Below are 22,014 nucleotides of genomic sequence, written 5' to 3'. Positions count from 1 at the left end.
GGGAGTAACTGGAGGCCTGTCCACATGTTCTCCTTCCTACTACCCTGCTGGGACTAAAGGAAGATAGTTTTAGTAGCTACAGATTCATACACATGCACTCAGAGCAGTATTTCACAACTATGAAAAAAAAAGTGTGCGCGCGTGTGGGGGAGGGAGGGGGCAGGGTTGGAACTGGCCCACCCCCACCAACCAATTCCAGTAGCAAACATTTGATTTTAAAGGGCTACTGAAGTAGGGGCTGAACTAGCAACTTCATATCCAGCCACAGTGCCAGAGCCACATTATTTATTTTCATTATCTCAACATACATTTGTTCACAATTGTGATTAATAATACATATAAAAAGTTACTGTACTAGAAAGTATTCAGGTACAAGTAGTTGCATATTTCTTAGTAAGGCCAGCTTCTTAAACATATGTAAGAGCATAGTATTTGTAGATAGCACAATTTCTTGGTGTGCTGCCTAGAATTTCCACATGCACACTCAACTCTCCATGTGCTTTCCCTTTATCAGGCTTCCAGTTCAAAGTTAATGAGAACTTTCATACCAGGTAAATCTGACTCCATCATCAGGACTCAGGAGATTCCAGCATTATGTTGCCACTTGAAACATTTCATCTACCCAGTGTGCAAAAAGAGCACTATCCTGCAGATCTGTAACAAAGCTGGAAGTTCTCTGCACATCAGAACTGTATCAGACGAAGACAGAGGCCAAATGTTTTAAATGACATCCGAGAATTTGCATTTCTTTTGCTGGTACTGGGGGTTCTCATTTATGCAGCACTATCAAAGGTGGGACTCTTCGGGTAAAGATCAGCAGGGGAGAGGTTCAAGATCTCATCGAATGAAAGGCCTTCATCTTCCGAAGGTATCTCTGCTTCAAACATACGCTGAAGCAATGCATCAACTGTCCTATACCCTAAGAACATAAAGACACATGGGTTTCTTTACTGGCACATACAAATCACCTCCATCCCCTTGACATACATTCAGGGCCCGAATGAGTGAGGTCCTTCTGCAACATGTTCATCAATTTGGGTAATGTCACAGGGGTGTTCATTCCAACTGCCTACGTTCTTACTCCCCAACAAGTGAGGGGTAGGACAGCTCTTCAGGTCAGCTCATGTTAAGTCCTGCAAGAGCCCATGAATATAAAGAACTGTTTTCCACAGGCTTTACTCCCATGGCATATTTCCTACTTCTTTCTCCCCTCCCCCACTTACTATCAAGCACCCTGAACACACATGGTAAAGATCATTCTGTTTAAATTAAGTGCTTCTGTTCATAAGACTTCTGAAGGAAGTTTTGACAGCTTGGGGAGGAGGGGACAGGAAAGCAGGCAACATATGAAGCCTCAGAACTCAGGATTTCACTCATTTTTGTATCAACAGTGATATTTAAATAGGAAACAGCAAAGCTACAGAGAGAACACCTTAGTGGGAGGAAAGAGATATTACATTAAGTAGTATGGGAGATTCAGAGTTACCAAAGAATCTCAGTCAGGATGAAAATGGAATGGATATGAGAAGAAGAGTTCAACAGAAGAGAGGCTTCTAACATCTGGAGGAGAAGATGAACCACCAAGATTGTTCCTTAAATCAAGTAGCTATTGTAGGAGGTGGAGTGTGTGCTGCAAGGCCCAGGAACAAGAGAGACAAAACTGCTACAGGACACAAACACAGACACTATTAGAACAGCATTTTTGGTTTTGCCAGCCACAACTTGCATTCTGATTGACCATTGGGCCTGACAGTGCCACAGCGCAACTTGGCCAGTCCAGCTGGCACCACGCTGAGCCCATTGTGCTGAATGGACAAGGAACATTAAACAGAATAGACATCCCTTGGGCCACCCACCTGCTCTGAAAGAAGTTTTCTGAAGAATCACCAGGTGGTTCCAGCAACAGAGTGCCATGCAACCGTAATCAACTTTCCCACTTGTCTCATTACGACTTGAGGCAGGAAGGGGATCCATTTTAGATTCAGACTTTACTTGGTGGGACTGGAGGGGAAAGGGGGAGGTAGGGGAAACTGAGGCTTTAAGCATTTCATCAGTTTACTGGGAGCAGCAGAGGGAACTTCCACCAAAGCCAATTTACATGGTGAGGACACTGTGCCACATTGCAGTAGTGACAGTTAGCAACAGCATGTCCAACAGCAGACCGTCTTGGCTGATTGGAGGCATGTGGTACCCAGTTAGGGTGGCCATTGAGGTACCTCAAGAACAGAAGACAGTTGCATTTAGTGCAACTGTCCCCACCACCACCAATGTTGCAATTCACAGCAAAATCAGCCAGGACTCTCCATCTACAAGCCAGTGGGCCTTCCCACTACAGCTTAGACTCCACAAAAAGACATTTGATCAATAAGCAGAAGTTGCTAGTGGGTTCATGCCCTAGAGAACAGCCTGTGGGAGCAACCACTTACTTTTAGAAGCAATTTTAAAGACAAGACCTCTAGATGTCTTTATTCCATCCCCTTCAAGGTTGTTCTCAGTAGTTTCCATGTTGTCTATTAGTTTACCATCCAGTAGCTCTTCCCTTAAAAAAAAGAGGGGGGTAGAGGAATAAATTCTCTTTTTCCCCCCAGGAAGCCATTCACCAATCCAGTCCCACACCCTCAGCCTGCTTGCCCACTGGCCTTAATGACACTTGCAACTTAAGAGTCATGGCAGATACTTGCTCATCTGCACTGGCTCCTCCCCATGCAGGAGCTCTGGTCAGTCAGTCCCACCCTGCAGTAGGGAAGCAGGACTCCCACCACTCTAGGAGGAAGGAAAAGGGAAATGCCATTTGGGGCAGGGAGAGCACAAGAGCCATCCTAGGCATAAGAGAGTGTTGATAAGCATGTCACTGACACCCACAGACTTCCTGTTAAAAGAAAAAACTCCAGCCTCAGATAGCAAGCATGCACTGGTCTGCCATTCCCTCTCACAACCCAAAATGTCTGTCACCTAGTCCTGATGCTTTCCTGCTCCCCTTCCCTGACCCTCTAGCCCCAAACTTGCTACCTATCCACATGAGAACAATCCATCCCATCTTGTGATGCTCTGGAGAACTTCCAACTAAAGGTCATGCTTCTTCCTAGCTTGCCCCCAGTTTGCCCTGTGCTGTGTTCAACACTCAAGGTCTGATCACCAGCAGCAATCCCATAAGTTTCTGGATTCCTAGCCTTTCTGAACAGAATGAGAGAGAGAGCGAGAGCGAGAGCGCGCGAGAGCAAGAGCGCGTGCGTGGATGTCAAGCCCAAGAGAGATAAATACTGGATGCCAATTCATAGAAGAGGTCCACTTGAGGACCAGAAAGCTTCATCAAGCAGAGTGCCTCTATAAATTAGTCCATCTGCAACCTGCGTCAGTGCCTCTCCTCTGCAGGTGTAGCTACAGCCATGCAATATCACTGGAAAAGGACAGCTTATATGGCTCATCTAGGTGAGGGTAACATTCAAAATAGGTATAAGACTACTACTTCCTAGGCCTTGTTCTAGACTAGGCTTTAAACGATTCACACCTCACTGCCTCAGAGTCCAGACAAGGCCCCAGGTGCTTCCAACAGAGCAAGGAAATGGTTGTAGCAGAAGAGCAATTTTGGGTACAGAGATCTGGGCTAAAGAAATTAGTCCAATTTTGTGGTAGCTATCCTGTCCCTGGAAATAACTGAGCTTTCCCCCAGATATTGTCTATTGCACTTTTTTGGGGTGATTGAGACACTGTTGAACTAAACCTGCTCTCAAAAACCTAAGCCTCTTTGACAAAGACAGGTTGTGAAGAGGCAGAGAGATAGAGGAGCTGAGGGGTATAAATTAGAGAGGTTCTTCAGCAAACAAGGATTAGCAAACAGGACAGTTTGTAAGCAGTCCACTGGGAGCAAGAGGAGGAAGGGGAAAAGGCACCAGGCACCAGATTCTGCTTTGGGAAGGTAAGCGAGCCAAGTGTTTGGCTTGCTGAGGTCTGTTTGGTGGGTTTGTGCGCTCAGAGTAGCTGGTTGCTAATTGATTAATGCCTGGAAAAAAGACCCTAAAAAGGGGCCTAGTCAATCCAGGCCCAGGAGAGATACATAAAAGAAACAGTTCAAGCAACCAGGGGAACAGTGAACAGGGAGAAGTAAACAGGACAGACTTAAGCATGTCAGACTTAAGCTTGTTGTTTAACTAGAATCCAGAGCAAGGAGGAGTTTGCTTGGAAACTCACATTCTTTTAGTTTAAGCTTCCTCTGAGAGAAGAGAGGTTTGCAGGGACAAGGGAACCCTTCCAGATCAAGAAACAGCAAACAGGCCAGCTACAGAGGAGTTTGCAAGGGAAGGTCTGCTTGGAAAGAAGCAGATTAGGAGACCCAGAGAGATGGCCGATTCCGAAGCATCCTCGGCCAGGAAGACTTCTTCAACTTCATGTTGGAGGAAACCTTTAGGACTGTGAAGGAAGGACTGCCAGAGGCGGTTCTAGAAAAGGAAGAGGGCATGAACTCTCAGGAAGCTGGAAGCTTGCAACCTCTGGCAGCAAGAAGTCATCATTATCCCCCATCTGCAGCGGTTTGCCTGGAGAACAGATATGGAGCGCTAGCAACAGAGGAGGAGGAGCACAATCCTTTGGTTAAAGAGGCCAGGGCAGAAATCCCCAAGGTGTGGAGGATTGAAGCTACTGTCATGAAGAGGAAGCGATGGGTGGTGATGGTTGACTCCCTTCTGCGGGGGACAGAGGGATTCATCTACCAGCCCGACCTGTTGTCCTGGTATGTCTGCTGCTTGCCTGGAGCCCAGATCTCAGATGTGATGGAGGGATTATTGATACTCATCTGACCCTCTGACTACAGCCCCATGCTGCTTATCCACATAGGCACCAATGATACCATCAGGAGTAACTCTGAGCAGATCAAGTGCAACTACAGGGCTCCAGGTGCAAAGGTGAAGGGGACAGGGGCTCAGGTGGTATTCTTCTCAGTCCTTCTGGTCAAGGGGAAGGGCCTCAGCAAGAGCAGATGCATCCTACAGATTAATTCATGGCTGGGCAGGTGGCATTGCCAGCAGGGATTCGGCTTCTTCAGCCATGGGATGTTGTTCCAAGAAGGATTGCTGGGAAGAGATGGGATGCACCTGGAGAGGGAAGAGCATTTTTGCAGACAGGCTCACTAACCTAGTAGGGAGAGCTTTAAACTAAGTTTGCCAGGGAATGGAGAACAAACCCTGTGGTAAGAGGGGAAGTGGAAGACCTGGAGCAAGAGTAAGCAGGAAGGGGCAACAGAGGCGGCCTTGTTCTTCCTGAGGAAGTAGGACAATCAGCTAGTCACCTCAGGTACCAGTACACAAATGTGCGGAGATTGGGAAACAAGGTAGAACTGGAAGTCCTTGCACAGTCATAGCACTATGATGCAATTGGAATAACAGCTACTTGGTGGGATAGCTCACATAACTGGAGCACTGTCATGAATGGGTACAAACTTCAGAAAGGACAGGCAGGGGGAAGAAGAGGAGGAGGAGTTGCACTTTATGTAAAAGAGCCATATGATTGGTCAGAGCTCCAGTATGAAACTGGAGATAGGCCTGTCAAAATTCTCTGGGTTAGGATCAGAGGAGAGAACAACAAAGGTGATGCCATGGTGAGGATCTGCTAAAGACCACCAGACCAGAAGGATGAGGTAGACAAGACTTTCTTCAAAGCAGGCATTTCCAGATCACAGACTCAGGTTCTCAGGGGAGATTCCAAAATCTTCCTAACATCTGCTGGGAGGGCAATACAACAGAGTGCGCAGGCAATCCAGGAAGGTTTTGGAGAGTGCTGGAGACAGCTTCCTGGTGCAAGTCCTGGAATGGCCAACTAGGGGCCATGCTCTTCTTGACTTATTGCTCACAAACAGGGAAGAATTGGTGGGAGATGCAGAAGTGGATGGCAAGTTGGGCAGCAGTGACCATAAGATGACCGAGTTCAGGATCCTAACAAAAGGAAGATAGGAGACCAGAGTAAGGACCCAGGACTTCAGAAAGGCAGACTTTGACTCGCTCAAGGAACTGATGGGCAGGATCCCTTAGGAGGCCAGTCTGAGGAAGAAAGGAGTCCAGGAGAGCCGACTGTATTTTAAAAGAAACCTTACTGAGATGACAGGAATAAACCATCTCAGTGTGCAGGAAGAATAGCAAATATGGCAGGAGAACAGCTTGGCTTAGCAGGGAACTCTGTGAGCTTAAACACAAAAAGGAAATTTACAAGAAGTTGAAGCTTGGACAAGTGACTAGGGAAGAGGATAAGAATATTGCTCAGGTATGCAGGGATGAAATCATGAAGGCCAAAGTGCAACTGGAGTTGCAGCTAGCAAGGGATGTGAAGGATAACAAGAAGGGTTTCTACAAATGTTAGCAACGAGAGGAAGATCAGGGAGAGTGTCGGTCCCTTACTGAATGGAGGAGGCAACCTAGTGACAGATGATGCGGAAAAGGCTTAAGTACTCAATGCCTGTTTTACCTCGGTCTTCACAGGCAAGATCAGTTCCCAGACTGCACTAGACAGCACAGTTTGGGGAGAAGGTGAGCTACCCTCAGTGGTGAAAGAACAGGTTCGGGACTATTTAGAACAGCTTGATGTGTACAAGTCCATGGGACTGGATGCGATGCACCTGAGGGTACTGAGGTAATTGGCTGTTGTGGTTGCAGAGCAATTGGTTATTATCTCTGAAAACTCATAGTGATTGGGGGAGGCCCTGGACAATTGGAAAAAACGGCAAATATAGTGCCCATCTTTAAGAAAGGGAAGAAGGAGGATCTAGAGAACTACATACTAGTCAGCCTCACTTCACTCCCTGGAAAGATCGAGCAGGTTCTCAAGGAATCCATTTTGAAGCACTTGGAGGAAAAGAATAATCAGGAACAATTGGCATGGATTTTCCAAGGGCAAGTCATGCCTGACTAACCCGACTGCCTTCTATGATATGACTGGCTCTGTAGATGCAGGGAAAGCAGCAGGTGTGATGCACCTTGACTTTAGCAAGGCTTCTGATGTGGACTCCCACAGCATTCTTGCAAGCAAGCTAAGGAAGTATGGGTTGGATGAATAGACTGGAAGGTGGACAAAGCTGACTAGATAGTCAGGTTCAATGGGCAGTGATCAATGACTCAAGGTCTAGTTAGCAGCTGGTATCAAGGGGAGTGTCCCAGGGGTCAGTCCTGAGGCTGGTTGTATTCAGTATCTTCATTAATGATCTGGAAAATGGGATGGATTGTACCCTATGCAAGTTTGTGGATGACACCAAGCTGGGGGGAGTAGTAGATATGCTGGAGGGTAGGGCTAGGATTCAGAGAGACCTAGACAAATTGGATGATTGGGCCAAAAGAAATATCATGAGGTTCAACAAGGATGTGCACAAAGTCTGGCACTTGCGCTGAAATAAATTCCATTTGCTGCTATAGGCTTGGGACCAACTTTCGCAGAGCTGCTGCTTAGCCAGAAGACCTGGGGGTTACACTGGACAAAAAAAGTCAGTGTGCCCTTGTTGCCAGGAACAGCAGCATACTGGGCTGCATTAGTAGGAACACTGCCAGGAGATCAAGGGAAGTGATTATTCCCTTCTATTCAGCACTGGTAAGGCCACATCTGGAGTACTCTGTCCAGTTTTGGGCCCCCACTATAGAAAAATATGTGGACAAGCGGTAGAGAGTCCAGTGGAAGGCAACAAAAATGGTTTGGGGGCTGCAGGCACATGATTTTCAAGGACAGCCTGAGGCAGCTGGGCTTCTTTAGTCCAGAGAAGACTGAGGGGGCATTCGATTGCAGCCTTTAAGCTATCAGAAAGGTGATTCCGGAGAGAATGGAGCTAGACTGTTCTCAATGGTGGATCAATAGTTTCAAGTTACAGCAAGGGAAGTTTAGGTTGGTTATTAGGAAAGACACTCTCGCTAAGAGGATGGCGAATCACTGGAATGCGTTACCTAGAGAGGTGGCAGAATCTCCATCTTTGCAGGTTTTTAAGGCCCAGCTTGACAAAGCCCTGTCTGGAATGATCTAGTAGGGGATGGTCCTGCTTTGAGCAGGGGACTGGACTAGATGACCTCCTGAGGTCACTTCCAACCCTAGGTTTCTACGATTCTTACAGAAGTACCTTACAAAAAGAAACAGAGTTGCTCCCCAAAATGAGAGATGCGATTTGAAAACAAAAACAAAAAAACAACACCCCCCCGCCACCAATGGTTGCAGGAGTTCCGGGAATCCTGGCTCAGATGCTTGAACAACTGCATTTCTGAGTTAGGCACCACAGAAACAACAGCATCCTTATATTTCCCACCACAAGCCGTACATGTCGAGACATACACTAATAGAAACTAGTTTCAGTCCTAGACGACTTACTCTTGGACTCCTACTCCCAGCTCCTGAATTTTCTTCTCAATGGCTGTTTCTACTTCACTCTTTTCAAGTGAATACTCAACGAAGAAAGCTTCAAGAATAAATGCTATGAAGATGCTGAGGGAAACAATGAGCAGAAAGACATAAGCAGCATATTGTGTCCCTGTGTTTCCGCCATGCCCATCATCACAACAGTGATTAGTGTATGTCATGGGGTACTGAAAGATTCCTTGCCCATAAGCACAATCAGTAGAAGGCTCAGTCAGTTGGTGGCTGGCTTCCTTGCACTTGCCTGGGACCAACAGATGTTGCACTGTGCTAGTACCACAGAGAGATAGAGGAACTGGTCAAGTCCCTTTCCAGAGCCCTGCTATAACTCATGGAGCAACATTTTTCTTCTTCCAGCTCCCATCCCCAGTGCAGCACATTATTTAGTTTTTTGCCTGACCCCCAAAGTGATATGCTCATTTATAGCCAGAGTCCTGCCTGCCTCTAGAGCATCCAAGCCATCTGCAAGATGATGACGACAACAACTGCTGCTTCCTGTCTAGTCTTGCCCAAGGAAGAGACTGGTCATTCCCACCCCTAAACCCTCCGCTAGCTCAATACCACTCTACCTATCAGTCAATAGGGGGTATTTGTAGGGTAGACCACCACAGCCTACACTTTCAGGGCTCAACTATATGCTCTTTACAGCACAGCAGGGCTCCAGGGACTGACTGGACTTTAATCATGGCTTTGTCAGTTGCGCAGAAGCCTCCATCTCAAACTCTCCCTTTCCCCCTCCAAGCAGATGAGCACTCTGCAAAAACATACTTAACAATCATAATAACCACCACAATGTGGAAGGCGATGAAGTACAGCTTTGCAGCCTGATGAGTTACACGTGCAAATCCACTGGCAAGAAGTATAAATAAAAGTTAAGGACTAAAACCAAGAGGAAACATATCTAGGTGACAAAAGGCACCCTGCTTGAGCAGTCAAGGCAGCCAGACTCATTATACCTTGTGACAAGTGAGCTCTCTTTAGGACACCAAGATCTTTCTGCATTCTGACTACACTGAAGTCAAGTGTGTACAGCAGGAAGCCTTTCCACTGACTTCACTGGGCTGTACTTACAAACTCTGTTTTGAGTATTGAAAGGATATCATGCCACTGATTAACAACCGTTAGCTCCATCAGAACAATGAATGAAGATGCAATATCATTGAAGTTGTTCTTGCAGTATTTCGCTCTAGCAAACGTAGAATCTTTTAAGGCCAAGTTTCCACATTCTAAGGCATGAGGGTCAGTGGATCCTGCTGCAAAGAATTGGATTTTCCCTTGGAACACTTCCATACCAATGATAGCAAACATGTAGTATACCACCTGTGAGAGGAGGAAGAGTTACTGGCTTTCTCTGCAGAGAAAGATGTGGCAATTTTGCCATGCACAGTAATAAAGGGTCTACAGTTCTATCATGACCACTGCAAGCTAAACATTCCTTCCATGCGTGTCCCAGCTTTGTGTTTAAATACTGAAACACTCGACCCAGCCATAGTTTTTCCTCCAACAGCATTAGTGTTTGGACTAAGGCTAGCACCAATAGAGACCCAGTCCATAGAGAAGCAAAATCTATGCAAAAAACAAGACTAGAGTTGAACACGCAAGGAAGAGACTTTCCAATAAAATCTTAAGGGACCAGGATATTTTTCATTCTTACCAATAGTGTACCTTTTTTAGAGACATTCTTGGGAGGTGAAGGAGGGGTTTCTACTTGGCCAGACTGAAGTTCTGGATTCCATACTGGTCCTACACACTTGCCATCACTCCTAGATCCCACACTGATCTCTACTTCTGGTGGTTAGGCAGAATCTCATCCTGTCTGATATTATTTACCCCTCAACTAACTCTGAAGACTTGAGTATATGTACACTGTTGTGATTCTGCCCTTCCTTTAAACAAGGGCATGCTGCTACTGGATGTGCCAACCCTTTACACTTTAGAGGTACAACAACGAGAAGACTCACCAAAGCCAGCCCGCCAAATGTCAGCATTGTAGGCACAATGTTTATTAGCGTGTTCATGATAACCCGGAACCTAGAGCACAAGGATTCATGAGAACATAGGAAGACTGCACTGCATGAAGATGTTTACTTAGGAAACTATTCCAAGAACCAGCCCCTCTGAACAAAAAGGCAGCATTTTGTTTTGCAGGTAGTTGAGTACATTCTTGGCTAGATTGCTTCTGTTAGTTCCAGTTTTCTGTCCTCCTCCACTACTGAGGCAGGGTGAAAGCAAGCAGGTTTTGGGGGTAGTTATGCTGAAGTCTGTTTAGCAGCAACCCCCTGAGGACACCTAGAACATGCGAGTGCCCTTACTGTGCAGGTACTGCACAGTGTCAGAGTGTCACTCTTATTCCTGTTGGGACAGGAAGCTCCATGCCTCAGAACAATTTTTTTAAAAACAGTGGCTCTCAGCCTTTTTTGTACCAGGACCTATTTGTAAATATTGATGGCCAGTCCCAACCCAGTGCTCCTCAATCCTGACCTGCTGCCTCCTGCCCCCAGCTTCTTACAGGCTATGTGGGGCAGGGAGGAGTGCGTGCAGCATGGGGATCCCCAAGCAGCCCCTTGCAGGCTGGAAGTCTGACAGCCTGTGAGGGGAAGCCAGAGTTTCCTACATTTTTCTCCTTTAGAGGAGAATCCATTTTTCTAGTTTGTCAATCCATTTTTAAAATGTTGTTCACAACCCCTTCATATATTCTTGCAACACTTTTGGGTCACAACCAAACGCCGTTTTAAAAAGGAACAGATTGGTGATGAGAGTGAAATACCAAGATCAGTTTAGTTGGCATAGCCTCGCCTTTGCGAGCACCAGCTTTACTCCAACATGAACTAGACTGGTAGGGATGGCTGCTCAGACCAACGGCTGGGTCTACACTTATGTTCCACCTCTAAAACAGGCAGCAGCATGCAAAATTTAGGCTGGAGATTAGGAGGGACTTTCTGACTATGAGGGTTGTCAAGTATTGGAACAGGTTACTTTAGAGAAGCTGTAGCATCTCCATCCCTGGAACCTTTTGAAAGCAGTTGAACAGACACTTCTCTGGGATAGGTTAGTCACAAATGATCCTGAATTGAGCAGGGTGTTAGACTAGATGACCTCATGTGGTCCCTTCCAGCCCTAGTTTCCTCCAAGCCTAAATGTGACTTGGGTAAACCACACTACAGGTTTCACAAGGCCTAAAAACACACTCAGCTAGCCACAAATTGGTCAAAGCTGATAGCCAACAAGCTCAGAATCACTGCCAGGCCACCCTCCAGAACAGCTCACTCTTAGGAAAAGGCTGCAAGCCCTCTTGCTTCTGTACCTTTGAATGCTGTCAACAATCCTTATGAGCCTGAGGACTCGCAGTATGAAGACAATGTCCAACACCTGCTGACCATTGTATTTACTTGCTGAGTAAGAAAATAATCAGCTTTTAATATACTCTTAATTGATAACGCTTCTTTGTCTGCTTAAGATAGGAATGTAAAAACTCGCATTCGGAGCTGTGTCAGGTGGCTAAAAACATTGTTCAGACCATCCTACTCTGAACAACCCAGCATCACAAGGAAGTTTGCTCATTTCTAGCACTGCCCCCACCCCCCAGCCACAGAACCTCCATTAGAAACATGTATATACTTATGGGTCTGGGGGTGTAATATTACAAACAAGGTCAAACTGAAGATTCTCTCCCCAGTGGTCCACGCAACATAAGAGGTAGGATTTACGTTAAATGGATACCTTTCATTGTTGATGCGTAGCTAGCTTATCTGTTATAGTACTTTTGGTCTAAAAATATGAACTCCTTCATTATTTACTGTACTTAACCCCCCCACCCCCCAACTTTCTTCACACATCACAAACCCATAACAAATCCTGTTACCAAAATAGGTAGTGTGTGCTTACAGCCATGTTGAAAGCCTCTGAATTTCAGACATCTGCCAACTAGATATAACCTACTCAAATCAGACATAAATAGGAAAGCAATGCTGAGCTTACTTGATTTGAATGCAGCATTGAGTATTGTAGCTACCAGAGCAGCAATGATGATTAAGGTGTCAAACCTAGTGCAGAGAAAAGGATGATTCTATTAAAAACTGTCATCTCAGTCCTTTTGCTACCATACACAGTAGGCTAGTGACATACACAGCACTTGGAATCCTGAAAAATGTTTAGACATGGGCTTATAAATGCTCATGTGCACTTGAATGTGGAGCTGGACCAAAAATGCAAGCATGGATTTTGCCAGACTAGATCCATGAAACTTTTGCAAGAGGATTCCAAATGAAAACTAGTTGTTTTCTGTTGCACACTACCTTTCAGATGTGTTAAGTGCTCTTAAGAACAGGACCATCCGCACATTAGGGTGGGAAAACAAACTAAATGCCCTCTGAGCATCTCAGAGTTCTTTCAGCAAGAATTCTCTCTAGCTCATCTTGAGCAGCTCGTTTTGCAGACGTGTCAAACTACTATACAGGGCCAAGGTGAGTGGAAAGTGGTCCTGCAACATCCCAGGAGGCACTGCTCCCAGCCTTCCCCACTTGGATACTCTATCCTGTCCCAGTGTGACAGTGCAGAGAGCCAGCAGCCAGAGAAACCCTAAAAGGTAAGGATCCCCACCCCCTGGCGCGCGCACAGTCCTTTCCCCTCTGTTTCTGTTCTGGACTCCTTCCTTCCCCCTTTGCTTATGTGCCTTGTTGGCATTATCTTGGGGGAGCAGTCAGGGAAGGGGAATCCACCCATCCACCAATGCTGTCTGGGCGGAGCTCAACCCAGAGAGTGGCAGCAGCAGGTGGGCATATTCCCCTTCCTTGCCTGCTCCTTTGAGACAGTGCCAGCAAGCACAGGTGAGCAGGGTGCAGGTGGGATGGGAGAAAGACAAAAAGGGGGAAGCAACAAGTGAAGCAGAGACTTGATCCAGGCTGGCAGGGGATGATGCAAACTCAGTCCAGGCTGGTGCAGACCTAAGCTGGGACTGTATCCTGTCCTAGAGAGCAAGCAAACTGGGCAGGCATGGATCAGACTTGGCAGCTCTTAGCCACATACCTGCTCCCCAGCCCTCAAGGGCAGGTCAGAGCAGCGCATGTTAGAGAGGGTATTTAAAAAAAAAAAAACCCTGTAGCCTCCAACTGCTCACAGCATGTGCTCTCTTTATAGAACACAACCTAGTATTCCTTAGGTTAGCATATGCTAACTGTAACATGTAACTGCACCTTTTCAAACAACAAAAAAACCCAAGTCATTTCTACATTCCTAATGCAGCTAAGAAAGCCACACACAACTAAGAACCCTACTTACCAGTTCCAAAACTGGTTCTTTGCAAAGAATGTCCTGGGTTCATAAGTATACAGCTTCAAGAGTATCTCAATGATATACAGAGAAAGGAAAGCCCACTCTGCATACGAAATCAGTGGGTTTTCCTCATCCAGGGCAATGAATATAGCATTTATTAGAATGATCACATCGTAAATCCAAACAAATCTCCTGCAAGGAAAAAAAAAACAAAACAAACAAACAAACAAAAAAAAACAAAAAAAAACCAACACACACTTTTATATGCAATGACAGAACAAGTCATTGTTCAAAGAACACTCTTCTCCCCCACTGACAACCGCCCCCCACCCACTTACTCATCAAGGCAGCTTTGCCAACCAGCCATTTTTTCCAATTTCAGTATTTTCTACAATTGTGTATTTAGGAGAGTTCTTATGACTGTCTTACACTTGAAATCTACTGAAAAATGTGTGCTCAAGTCACAGTGAACAACAGTGTATTTTCCTACCATCAGAAATGAGCACTTTTCAGACACTAGTAATAATTCAGCTGGCATCAAATCAAAGCCAGCTGGCAGTACTGATAAGAAGGTGAGTGTAGAAAGTAGAAGAGAAGAAAGAAACCAGACAAGTGAAATGGTGGGCTATAAAGAATACCAAGCCCTAAATTAGCTCTTAGCACCAGTTGAATAAGTCAGTGAAATGGAGAAAACTGCCTATTGCTATAGACATTACTGAGTTACTATAAGTTTCACATAGCACTTAAGTCCAAGGATGGAAAGGAACAGCCAGGTTTTTGTGGGTCTCAATATTCATTTTATCTGAAAACTCTTGTACCAGCCACCTCTAACCAACATCTGCTCAGTTGTCCCCCAAGCAGTGAAAAAACTGAATTGTGCTTGTTGGGAAATTTCTGGTGGGCTCAGCACTGTGCAGTCTCTTCTACTCATGTTAGAGGTAACACTCCCAGCAACTTGAGCAGGAGCTAAATCTAGGCCAAGACTTTTGAAAAAGCATATGCAGCACATTCAATTGTGCAGTGTTGGACTATTCCAGTCTGTTGCCAAAAGGAACACTTGCCTGGAAAGAATTACTGGTTGGCAACATATTAAGTATTAGAGGCTGCCTGTTGAGAGAGCAGAGACACCTACTTGTGTCTAACCATGCTGCGCAGAAATCTGCTTGATGCAGAGTTATAGACATGGGGCAGCCAACGTTCCAGGGGATGGCTTCGGATTTTCATCGTGATCACCTGGATGTTCAGAAGGTCTGCCAGACGCACAAATGACTTTTTGTCTGCAACAGTCAAGGATGCTACATGTTACCATTTAGAATGCAAGCCCCTTAGGAGTTCACATTAGCAGAAATTTGCACAAGAAGCCTGGATAACAGCAGATCCAGTTTTGCAAGGGCAAGGGACCAGCCAAGTAGATGCTTAGGATTCAGTTTCCCTAGTAGTATTTAAAAAACAAATATAGCAATGCTATTGTTTAAGCAAGAAGAGCTTCCCTGCCCCCTCACCCCCAAAACCTTCTACACACCAAGTGTGATTTCACAGTTTTCAGTTTGTTCCTACTCACCCACATAACCTTTCTGCTCATCATCTGAGATTCTCAGCAAGAGCTCTCGATGGGAAGTGCTGATCTCTGGGGCCACTAGCTTGACTACCTGCTTCCACTGGGATTCTTTAACAACAAATTCTGAGCCCTCCTTGACCTTTAGGATGTTGAAGGCTTCTACCATCTTGTGACGCTTCATGTAGGCAAGTTTACGAATCTCATTCTGGAGAGGACAAAGGAATTAAAGAGGTCTCACTTCTTAATTCCCCTCTATCCCTCACTTTCATCCATCTTAAAGTTCATATCTACAATTCTTTGCCATGGAATCTAGAACAGAACCTAGGGGGAAATGCACTAAAAAAAATAAATAAATAAAATAAATGGTCAAGAAGGTCGCCATGCAACCAGAGGAGGATTTGTCTGATGTGACCCACCTGATCTGCTGCAACTGCAGATAGAAGGTCACCAGGAGCCTCCTGCCTTACTCTCCACTAATGAATTGCACCTGTCCCCAATTTCCGCTCAGTCCATCCAGGCAGGATGCACTGGCAGCAATTCTGTCCTATAGATCAGATCTTGCAAGACTGAAAAAAACAAAAGTGGCTTACCCTGGGCCTTGGATCACAATGCATGATAAAGACAAGGCACACTGATGCATAAAGAACAGTATGGAGGGATGAGTTGCATGGTTTTACCACACACTAGGAGGGCTCTCATACTAGAATAGTAAAGAGCAGGAATCAATTTAAATATCATAAATGGTAACAACTTCCTCAATTTCAGTGGCACAGAACAGAGTTAGCCATCCCCAAGAAGCTGAACCCTATGATCAGAAAAGGCAACCACAGCTTTCATGATGAACCTTGTGTCCTGCTTCCATTAGGAGGCTGTCTCCAAAGGGCTCCAAACAGGGTCAGCTTTATGTAATAGCACTTCCAGTTTAAGCCTGCACTATCTGGTGTCACGTGGACACTTAGAATTGTAGAAAATTAGGGTTGAAGGCACCTCAGGAGGTCACGTAGTCCAACCCCCTGCTCAAAGCAGGGCCATCCCCAATGAGGTCATCCCAGCTAAGGCTTTGTTTAGTCGGATCTTAAAAACCTCCAAGGATGGAGACTCCGCAACCTCTCTGTGTAACTTGTTCTAGTGTTTACTACCCTCCTAGTAAGAAAGTTTTTCCTAATATCTAACCTAAACTTTGCTTGCTGCAACTTGAGTCCACTGTTCCTTGTTCTTTCATTTGCTACCATTAAGAGCAGTCTAGCTCCATCTTCAGGTAATTGAAGGCTACAATTAAATCCCCTCTCAGTCTTCTCTTCTCCAGACTAAGTAAGCCTAGTTCCCTCAGCATCTGCTCATAAGACATGTGCCTCAGTCCCCATACCATTTTGAAGCAGAGAACCATTAAAAATGTGAAGAGGTCAATAAAATCCAATGCGTTTCAATCCTACATGGACAAGCTGTAGCTTGCTATTTCTGGATCAGGAGATGTGCTTCCCTAGCCTTTACCTTTAAGTGTTTTCTGTAATTGTTGTACACAACAGCCAGGAAGACAGACATGAAGATGTAGGTGTTGATTATAACATAGGTGATGAAAAACAGGGAGTACCACCAACTGAAGTCAAATGCTGGCATCCTAGAGAAAGGGGGAGTGTCTTTAATCACTTTTGCAGCAGACAACAAGCACATAGATAAATTCACAGTCATCATCTTAACTGCTGTAATCGTGTTTCAAACAGGCTTTGAGAAGTCTCATTCCCCTCTAGACAGCTATAAAAGCAGACAAATGAAACAATTATAAAGATAAGTTACGCACACTGAGAAAGAGAAGCCACAGTCTGTTTGTTCTGTAACTAGTCTGTAGCACTGATAGGCAACCTTTGCTAGCCACAGACCAGAACGACCCGTCTCAAGTCGGAAGCAGGCCAGTACTTCTCCCCACAGCAGCATGGGGAGAAGCACCCAGGTCAAAGCCCTCACTTAAAGCTGCCCCACATTTGTGATCTGGATCCAATGGTTCTGCAGGCCAGATATGGCCTGTGGGCAATAGGTTGCCGACCGCTGGTTTATAGTGATCCGAAACTACACAGCCCTATGCTCCACGGCAAGGTTTTCAAAATTCCTCACCCATCTGCTCTACACACACACAGACCCGTCTCACTGAAACTAGCAGCATCTGGAGCTGAGCTGAAATTGCTCAGTATAGTCAGAGTTCAAACTAGCAGAAATGTGATTAAGTGCACAGTTGGCAAAAGGGACAAATTTATCTTTGTGGCAGATCCAAAAGAGTCACCTGAATGACTATCAGCCTGACTCCAGGGACAAACGTCTACTTTTTGTGTAAAAGAGTTTGGTATCGTATTGATAAGAATGTGTTAATTGGAGTCTATTGAGTCCCATTCATAGAATATTAATATCAACTCAAAAGGGATCAAAATAATGGCTTTAACTGGAAGTGTAACATGAGTGCATTTAAATTTTGTCAAACAGTTTAATGCAGCCTTTGGCTGGGACTACAGAAACACTACTGATAGGTCAGTTTTACCATCCAAGTCATTCCTTATTTGAAGCTTAGTTTAAGCCCTCACTTGTTGCTGGATTAGCTGGCAAGTAGGATTTTCAGGGGCATACCCAGCTGCCCTGACTTTCTAGTCACAATTTCCTTTTAGTTGTTTACTACAATGTGTGCCTGAACCATTTGATATATGCAGCTCTGGCATACAAATAAGTTCAAAAGTTGACATCAGGTCACTCAGCTGAGTGAATCACAGTGCAACTGAAAACCCTATCAGGATACAAAAGAGGCAGCATTGTGTGGGCAAGAAAGTATTCCAGTGGCATTTCCTGAGGTGTGGTGGTTTAAACTCACCAATTTAAAATGTTGCATTAAGAGATCTTTCCACAGGATGGAACTGTACCTACAAAGCACAAGACTGAACACAGTTTTAAAGCATGCCAGCATCAGTCTGTAACATCATTGCATGAGAAGGCTCAGAGAGAATGATCTTGGAGTCAAATTGCTCTTAATGTGCCACTGCCTCCTCCCTTCACTAAAAATGAAGATAAGTTAGGCAGCCCAGCACACACTAGTATTTTACCATGTGTACGATATGAACAGAGATGTACTGGTTTCCTAGCTTTTACAATCTCTAGGTTAAAGAAGCCTAAGCAAAGGCAGGGGAAAGGGGTAGAGGGAAATGACCAATATGCTGCTTTAAGGTAATCTTTCCATCAACTGCAGAAAGGCTTTGGATCCTACACTAGGCTGCTCATACTGTTTTAAGCCCAGGGTGGTGTCTTTTATTTATTTATTTATTTATTTTACTGCCACTAAGTGTGTCAGTGCAGTGAGATATTCTAGTTCTGGCCTCAGGAGTGCTGTGAAGGCCAGGTCACTGCCAGAGTGCAGGGTACGTACATGACGTCAGGGCTGTTAGCTGTGGTTACGAGCACATACAGGTCAAATACAATTTCTAGGTAGTTTGTGAAATATGGGGATCCTTCCACTGTCTGGAGATTCCTAAGGAGAAAGAAGCAGCAGGAAGTTACATATTGACAGCAGGTGACTGATACACAGGCTGTGCAAAGGCTGGTGGGGCTGCTGTTCACTTCAGACTACAGGCACCTGGCTATGATATTTTTAAGAGCATCAAGCCCCCACTGACCTGAGGAACAAGCAGTCTGGCAGTAGCTAGGCACTGTTCCCCATTCTCACACATTTGATCTGCTGGATTTGGGGCTGCCCTGTTTCAAACCCACAACCCGCACTGAACTGCAACAAGGAGAGTACTCTCACCTGTCACCAAATAACTTCAAAGCCATGAGAGAAAACATGAGGACGCTGAACATGAAGAGCAGGAAAACATACGTGATCTCCGGCAGTGTGTTCCGGATGCTGCGAAATGCTCTCCGCATCTGCCAAGACATAAGCCACAAGAAATATAACAAGAGGCGAGTAAGCAGGGCATGAACCCTGGGCACTGTCTTACATGGCACATCAGAATGGTGGCAGGGTACAGGGTAGCAGTAGAAACAGACTGTGCTGTGGCAGCAGTAGCCAGGGACTTCTAAGTCCCCGGGGCAGGCAAGACCCCTCTCCCTACCCGAAACCACCAGTAAGGTTTTGCTCAGGATGCAGACCTTGCTAGTTATGCCTCCTCTGCAAGCCACCCTGAGGAACAAAGCAACACAAGCTTCCCCTTCCCTTTCAGGCCTCCATGCCAGGGTCAGCCACCCCATAGTGACAGACAGGCAGCACAGAACCCAGGAGCTACCACTGCTGGTCCATGCTGACAGAACCTGACAAATAATGCTCAGTCAGTTTGGCTTCACATCATCCTGCCCCAGCTGAACCAGGGCAAGCTTGGTTATCAGCCTGACATTTTACCCTGAAAAGGTACCACCTTGCTACTAGATTCTCTGTACTGTAATTTTCTTGGTTGCCTTCTACACTGAGTTTTTTTGTGCCCTTGATGATTTCTACAACTACGTTGACCCTAGTCTGAAGACAGCCTGAGATAACAACTCCAAGAAGAACACATCATCTCATTCATTTCAGCAGGTTGATTACCCAGAGACAGGAATTTAGAATCAACAGCAAAAGAAACAGCGAACAAATCAAAGCACGCTAGAAAGGAGAGGCAGTCATGCTACGAAGACTTGCACAATCTGTTGTGAGGGTGTCAGGGTTTCTCTATAGCCAGAAAGATGCAAGGTCAGACACAAGTTTCAGATTGTGAACTTCAGCAGCACAGAAGCCCGTGCTTATTCTTATAGTTTAAAAAGCATTCTTGCTCCCCCCTCCTCCTGTTTTCTCTCTTTATCCAGAAGTCAGTACTTGGGCAGAATGGAGTCCAAGCATCCCGAGTATGCTTTATCAGAGTGGAGTATTTAGCAAGCCTCCCTCACTCAGCCCCCTCCCCCAACTCATAGCAAGTGTTGTTCACCAAACACTGAATGGTAGCATTTGAATCATCGTGACCTACTTAAAAACTCATTTGTTGCAGTCAATCCAGAGCAGGCTGACCCAGATCATGGATTCCAGTCAGCCCAAGACAAATGGGATGAAAGATTACAGGCTAAGCAAGCCACTCCTACAAATTGTCCATAGGGAAACAAGGGGCCACACATAGAGGATTCCAATCTTGTTGCTTGCCACTTGCTACCAGGTACCTTGGAGCATGGAAAAGGCTCCAGGTCAAGAACACAAGCAGAAGAAAGGGACTGCCAGTCCAACACTTCCAAGGGGACCATGGACTGGGCTGCAGTGATACCCATTCAAGTTCCAAAGCCCCATCACACCACAGCAGGTAATCACAGATGCTCTGTGGCCAAAGCAGCAGCTAACAGGTCAACAAGCCACCTGCTCTGCTTTGTGAGGAGATGCATCTTCTTGACACACCTGCTCTCCCCCATTCTGTCAGAGGTCACCCCCAGTACATCATCTTGGCAACTGCCTCCACAGCTATGTACTCCTTACTTTGCAACTTGGGAGTTGCAGTCAGGGTTAAGTCTTAGCAACCCTCCAGCCCCTGGCAGGCATGGCCTGAATACCTCCCACAGATAAAACCCCCCAAGGGAATGCCTGGATTCCATTCTCACCCCCGTTCTACATATACACAGACTGATCACAGGGAATTTGAGAAAAGGCAAGACTGAGACGATAAACAGCTGCTCCAGAAGCTTCAACGGAGCTGAAAACCACTGGAGCCAGTTTTCTCCTCACAGTAAAGGAGGCCAACGAATTCACACACAGACAGGGTCGCCTTGGGCAGCAGATGCAATGATTCAGCCTTCTGCTTACAGAAATAAGAGGCCAAAGTCCCGGTTGTGTCTGAGGAGAGTACAATTACGGATTGAGATGTGCTCATCTTCCTTGAAGGAGTCTAGGATAGCTTGGCAAGCAAGTGAGGCTGCAGAACAGGTAAGAGCCACAGGATGGTGCTCGCACAGGGTTTGGAGAGAATATCTGGGATGTGCACTTCATTAAGAATCAGGACCAACAAGAAGAATGGTCCAAAAGTATATAGATTCTATCCTGAATCTTGTTGATCCCATTCCCAAAAGCCAGCAAGAATTCAGTATGTGACCACATGGATGGCAAAACAAGCAGAGAAGGATTTTCACTACTGATAATCCAATGATGCAGACAAAGGCATTGACTTCAGAGACTCACTGGACTCTGGACAACATTGCACCTGGATAATTCATCGTATTGTAGAGTTAAAAAAAGAAAAAAAATCACCCCATGAAATTCTATAGTAAATTACACTGGTGTATCATTTGTCTGTAGGGTTGACTTGCATTTAATTCCAGGGTAGACCTTTGCTCAGTGCGAACAGGCTTCCCCATCCCCAGTGTGGCAAGGCTCTGTAGGAAGCCCCAGCTGCAAACAGCCACCTAAGGAAAGCTGGCTATGTGTTTGTTCCATACAGCAGTGTAATTTCACTTAAAGTAAAATGAGGTATATTATCCTGGGATAAAAGATGTTGTATATCCACGCAAGAGAGGGCATTGTGGCTCATTTTTGTGATCTGGACACAAAGAAAGTTACTAGCAATGCCCGATGGCTCCTTTCATTCCAAAGCCTTACAATTTATTTCCTGCACAACTGAGTCGGTTTCTCCAGACATGGCTGGCCAGACATCTCCACTCACTTAGCAGGAAAGAAATCCTATTGATGAGACACACTGTTCTGCACTGTCACAGCCCGGAACATGTAGGTTTGTTCTGTACTATGTGCATGGTCTGCCTAAGCTGGGCAGCAAGAGTTGGATCCTATGAAAAGAATAACTTCAATTTGACAGCAAAGCTCTAGGAGTACTTCAAATCTG

General features: G+C 45.6%; 1 protein-coding gene across 1 annotated transcript in view; it reads right to left on the bottom strand.

Moving 5' to 3' along the window:
- Positions 1-274: 274 nt before the first annotated feature.
- LOC102383087 (two pore calcium channel protein 2-like) overlaps positions 275-22,014 on the bottom strand; it is a 33,684-nt gene continuing 11,944 nt past the window's right edge. Inside the window, exons 7-20 of the mRNA XM_014526265.1 lie at positions 18,978-19,096; positions 18,600-18,701; positions 16,691-16,817; positions 15,203-15,404; positions 14,774-14,918; positions 13,648-13,833; positions 12,349-12,413; positions 11,675-11,762; positions 10,332-10,401; positions 9,471-9,690; positions 9,139-9,229; positions 8,326-8,439; positions 2,427-2,539; positions 275-919 (exon numbers count right to left, since the gene is read on the bottom strand). Coding sequence (XP_014381751.1) covers positions 774-919; positions 2,427-2,539; positions 8,326-8,439; positions 9,139-9,229; positions 9,471-9,690; positions 10,332-10,401; positions 11,675-11,762; positions 12,349-12,413; positions 13,648-13,833; positions 14,774-14,918; positions 15,203-15,404; positions 16,691-16,817; positions 18,600-18,701; positions 18,978-19,096 — 1,788 coding nt within the window. The 3' untranslated portion in view covers positions 275-773. The remainder of the gene's footprint in view (positions 920-2,426; positions 2,540-8,325; positions 8,440-9,138; positions 9,230-9,470; positions 9,691-10,331; positions 10,402-11,674; positions 11,763-12,348; positions 12,414-13,647; positions 13,834-14,773; positions 14,919-15,202; positions 15,405-16,690; positions 16,818-18,599; positions 18,702-18,977; positions 19,097-22,014) is intronic.

Source organism: Alligator sinensis, unplaced genomic scaffold, assembly GCF_000455745.1.
Source record: "Alligator sinensis unplaced genomic scaffold, ASM45574v1 scaffold538_1, whole genome shotgun sequence".
Lineage (NCBI taxonomy): Eukaryota > Metazoa > Chordata > Crocodylia > Alligatoridae > Alligator > Alligator sinensis.
This window is presented reverse-complemented; position numbering and strand designations above follow the sequence as displayed.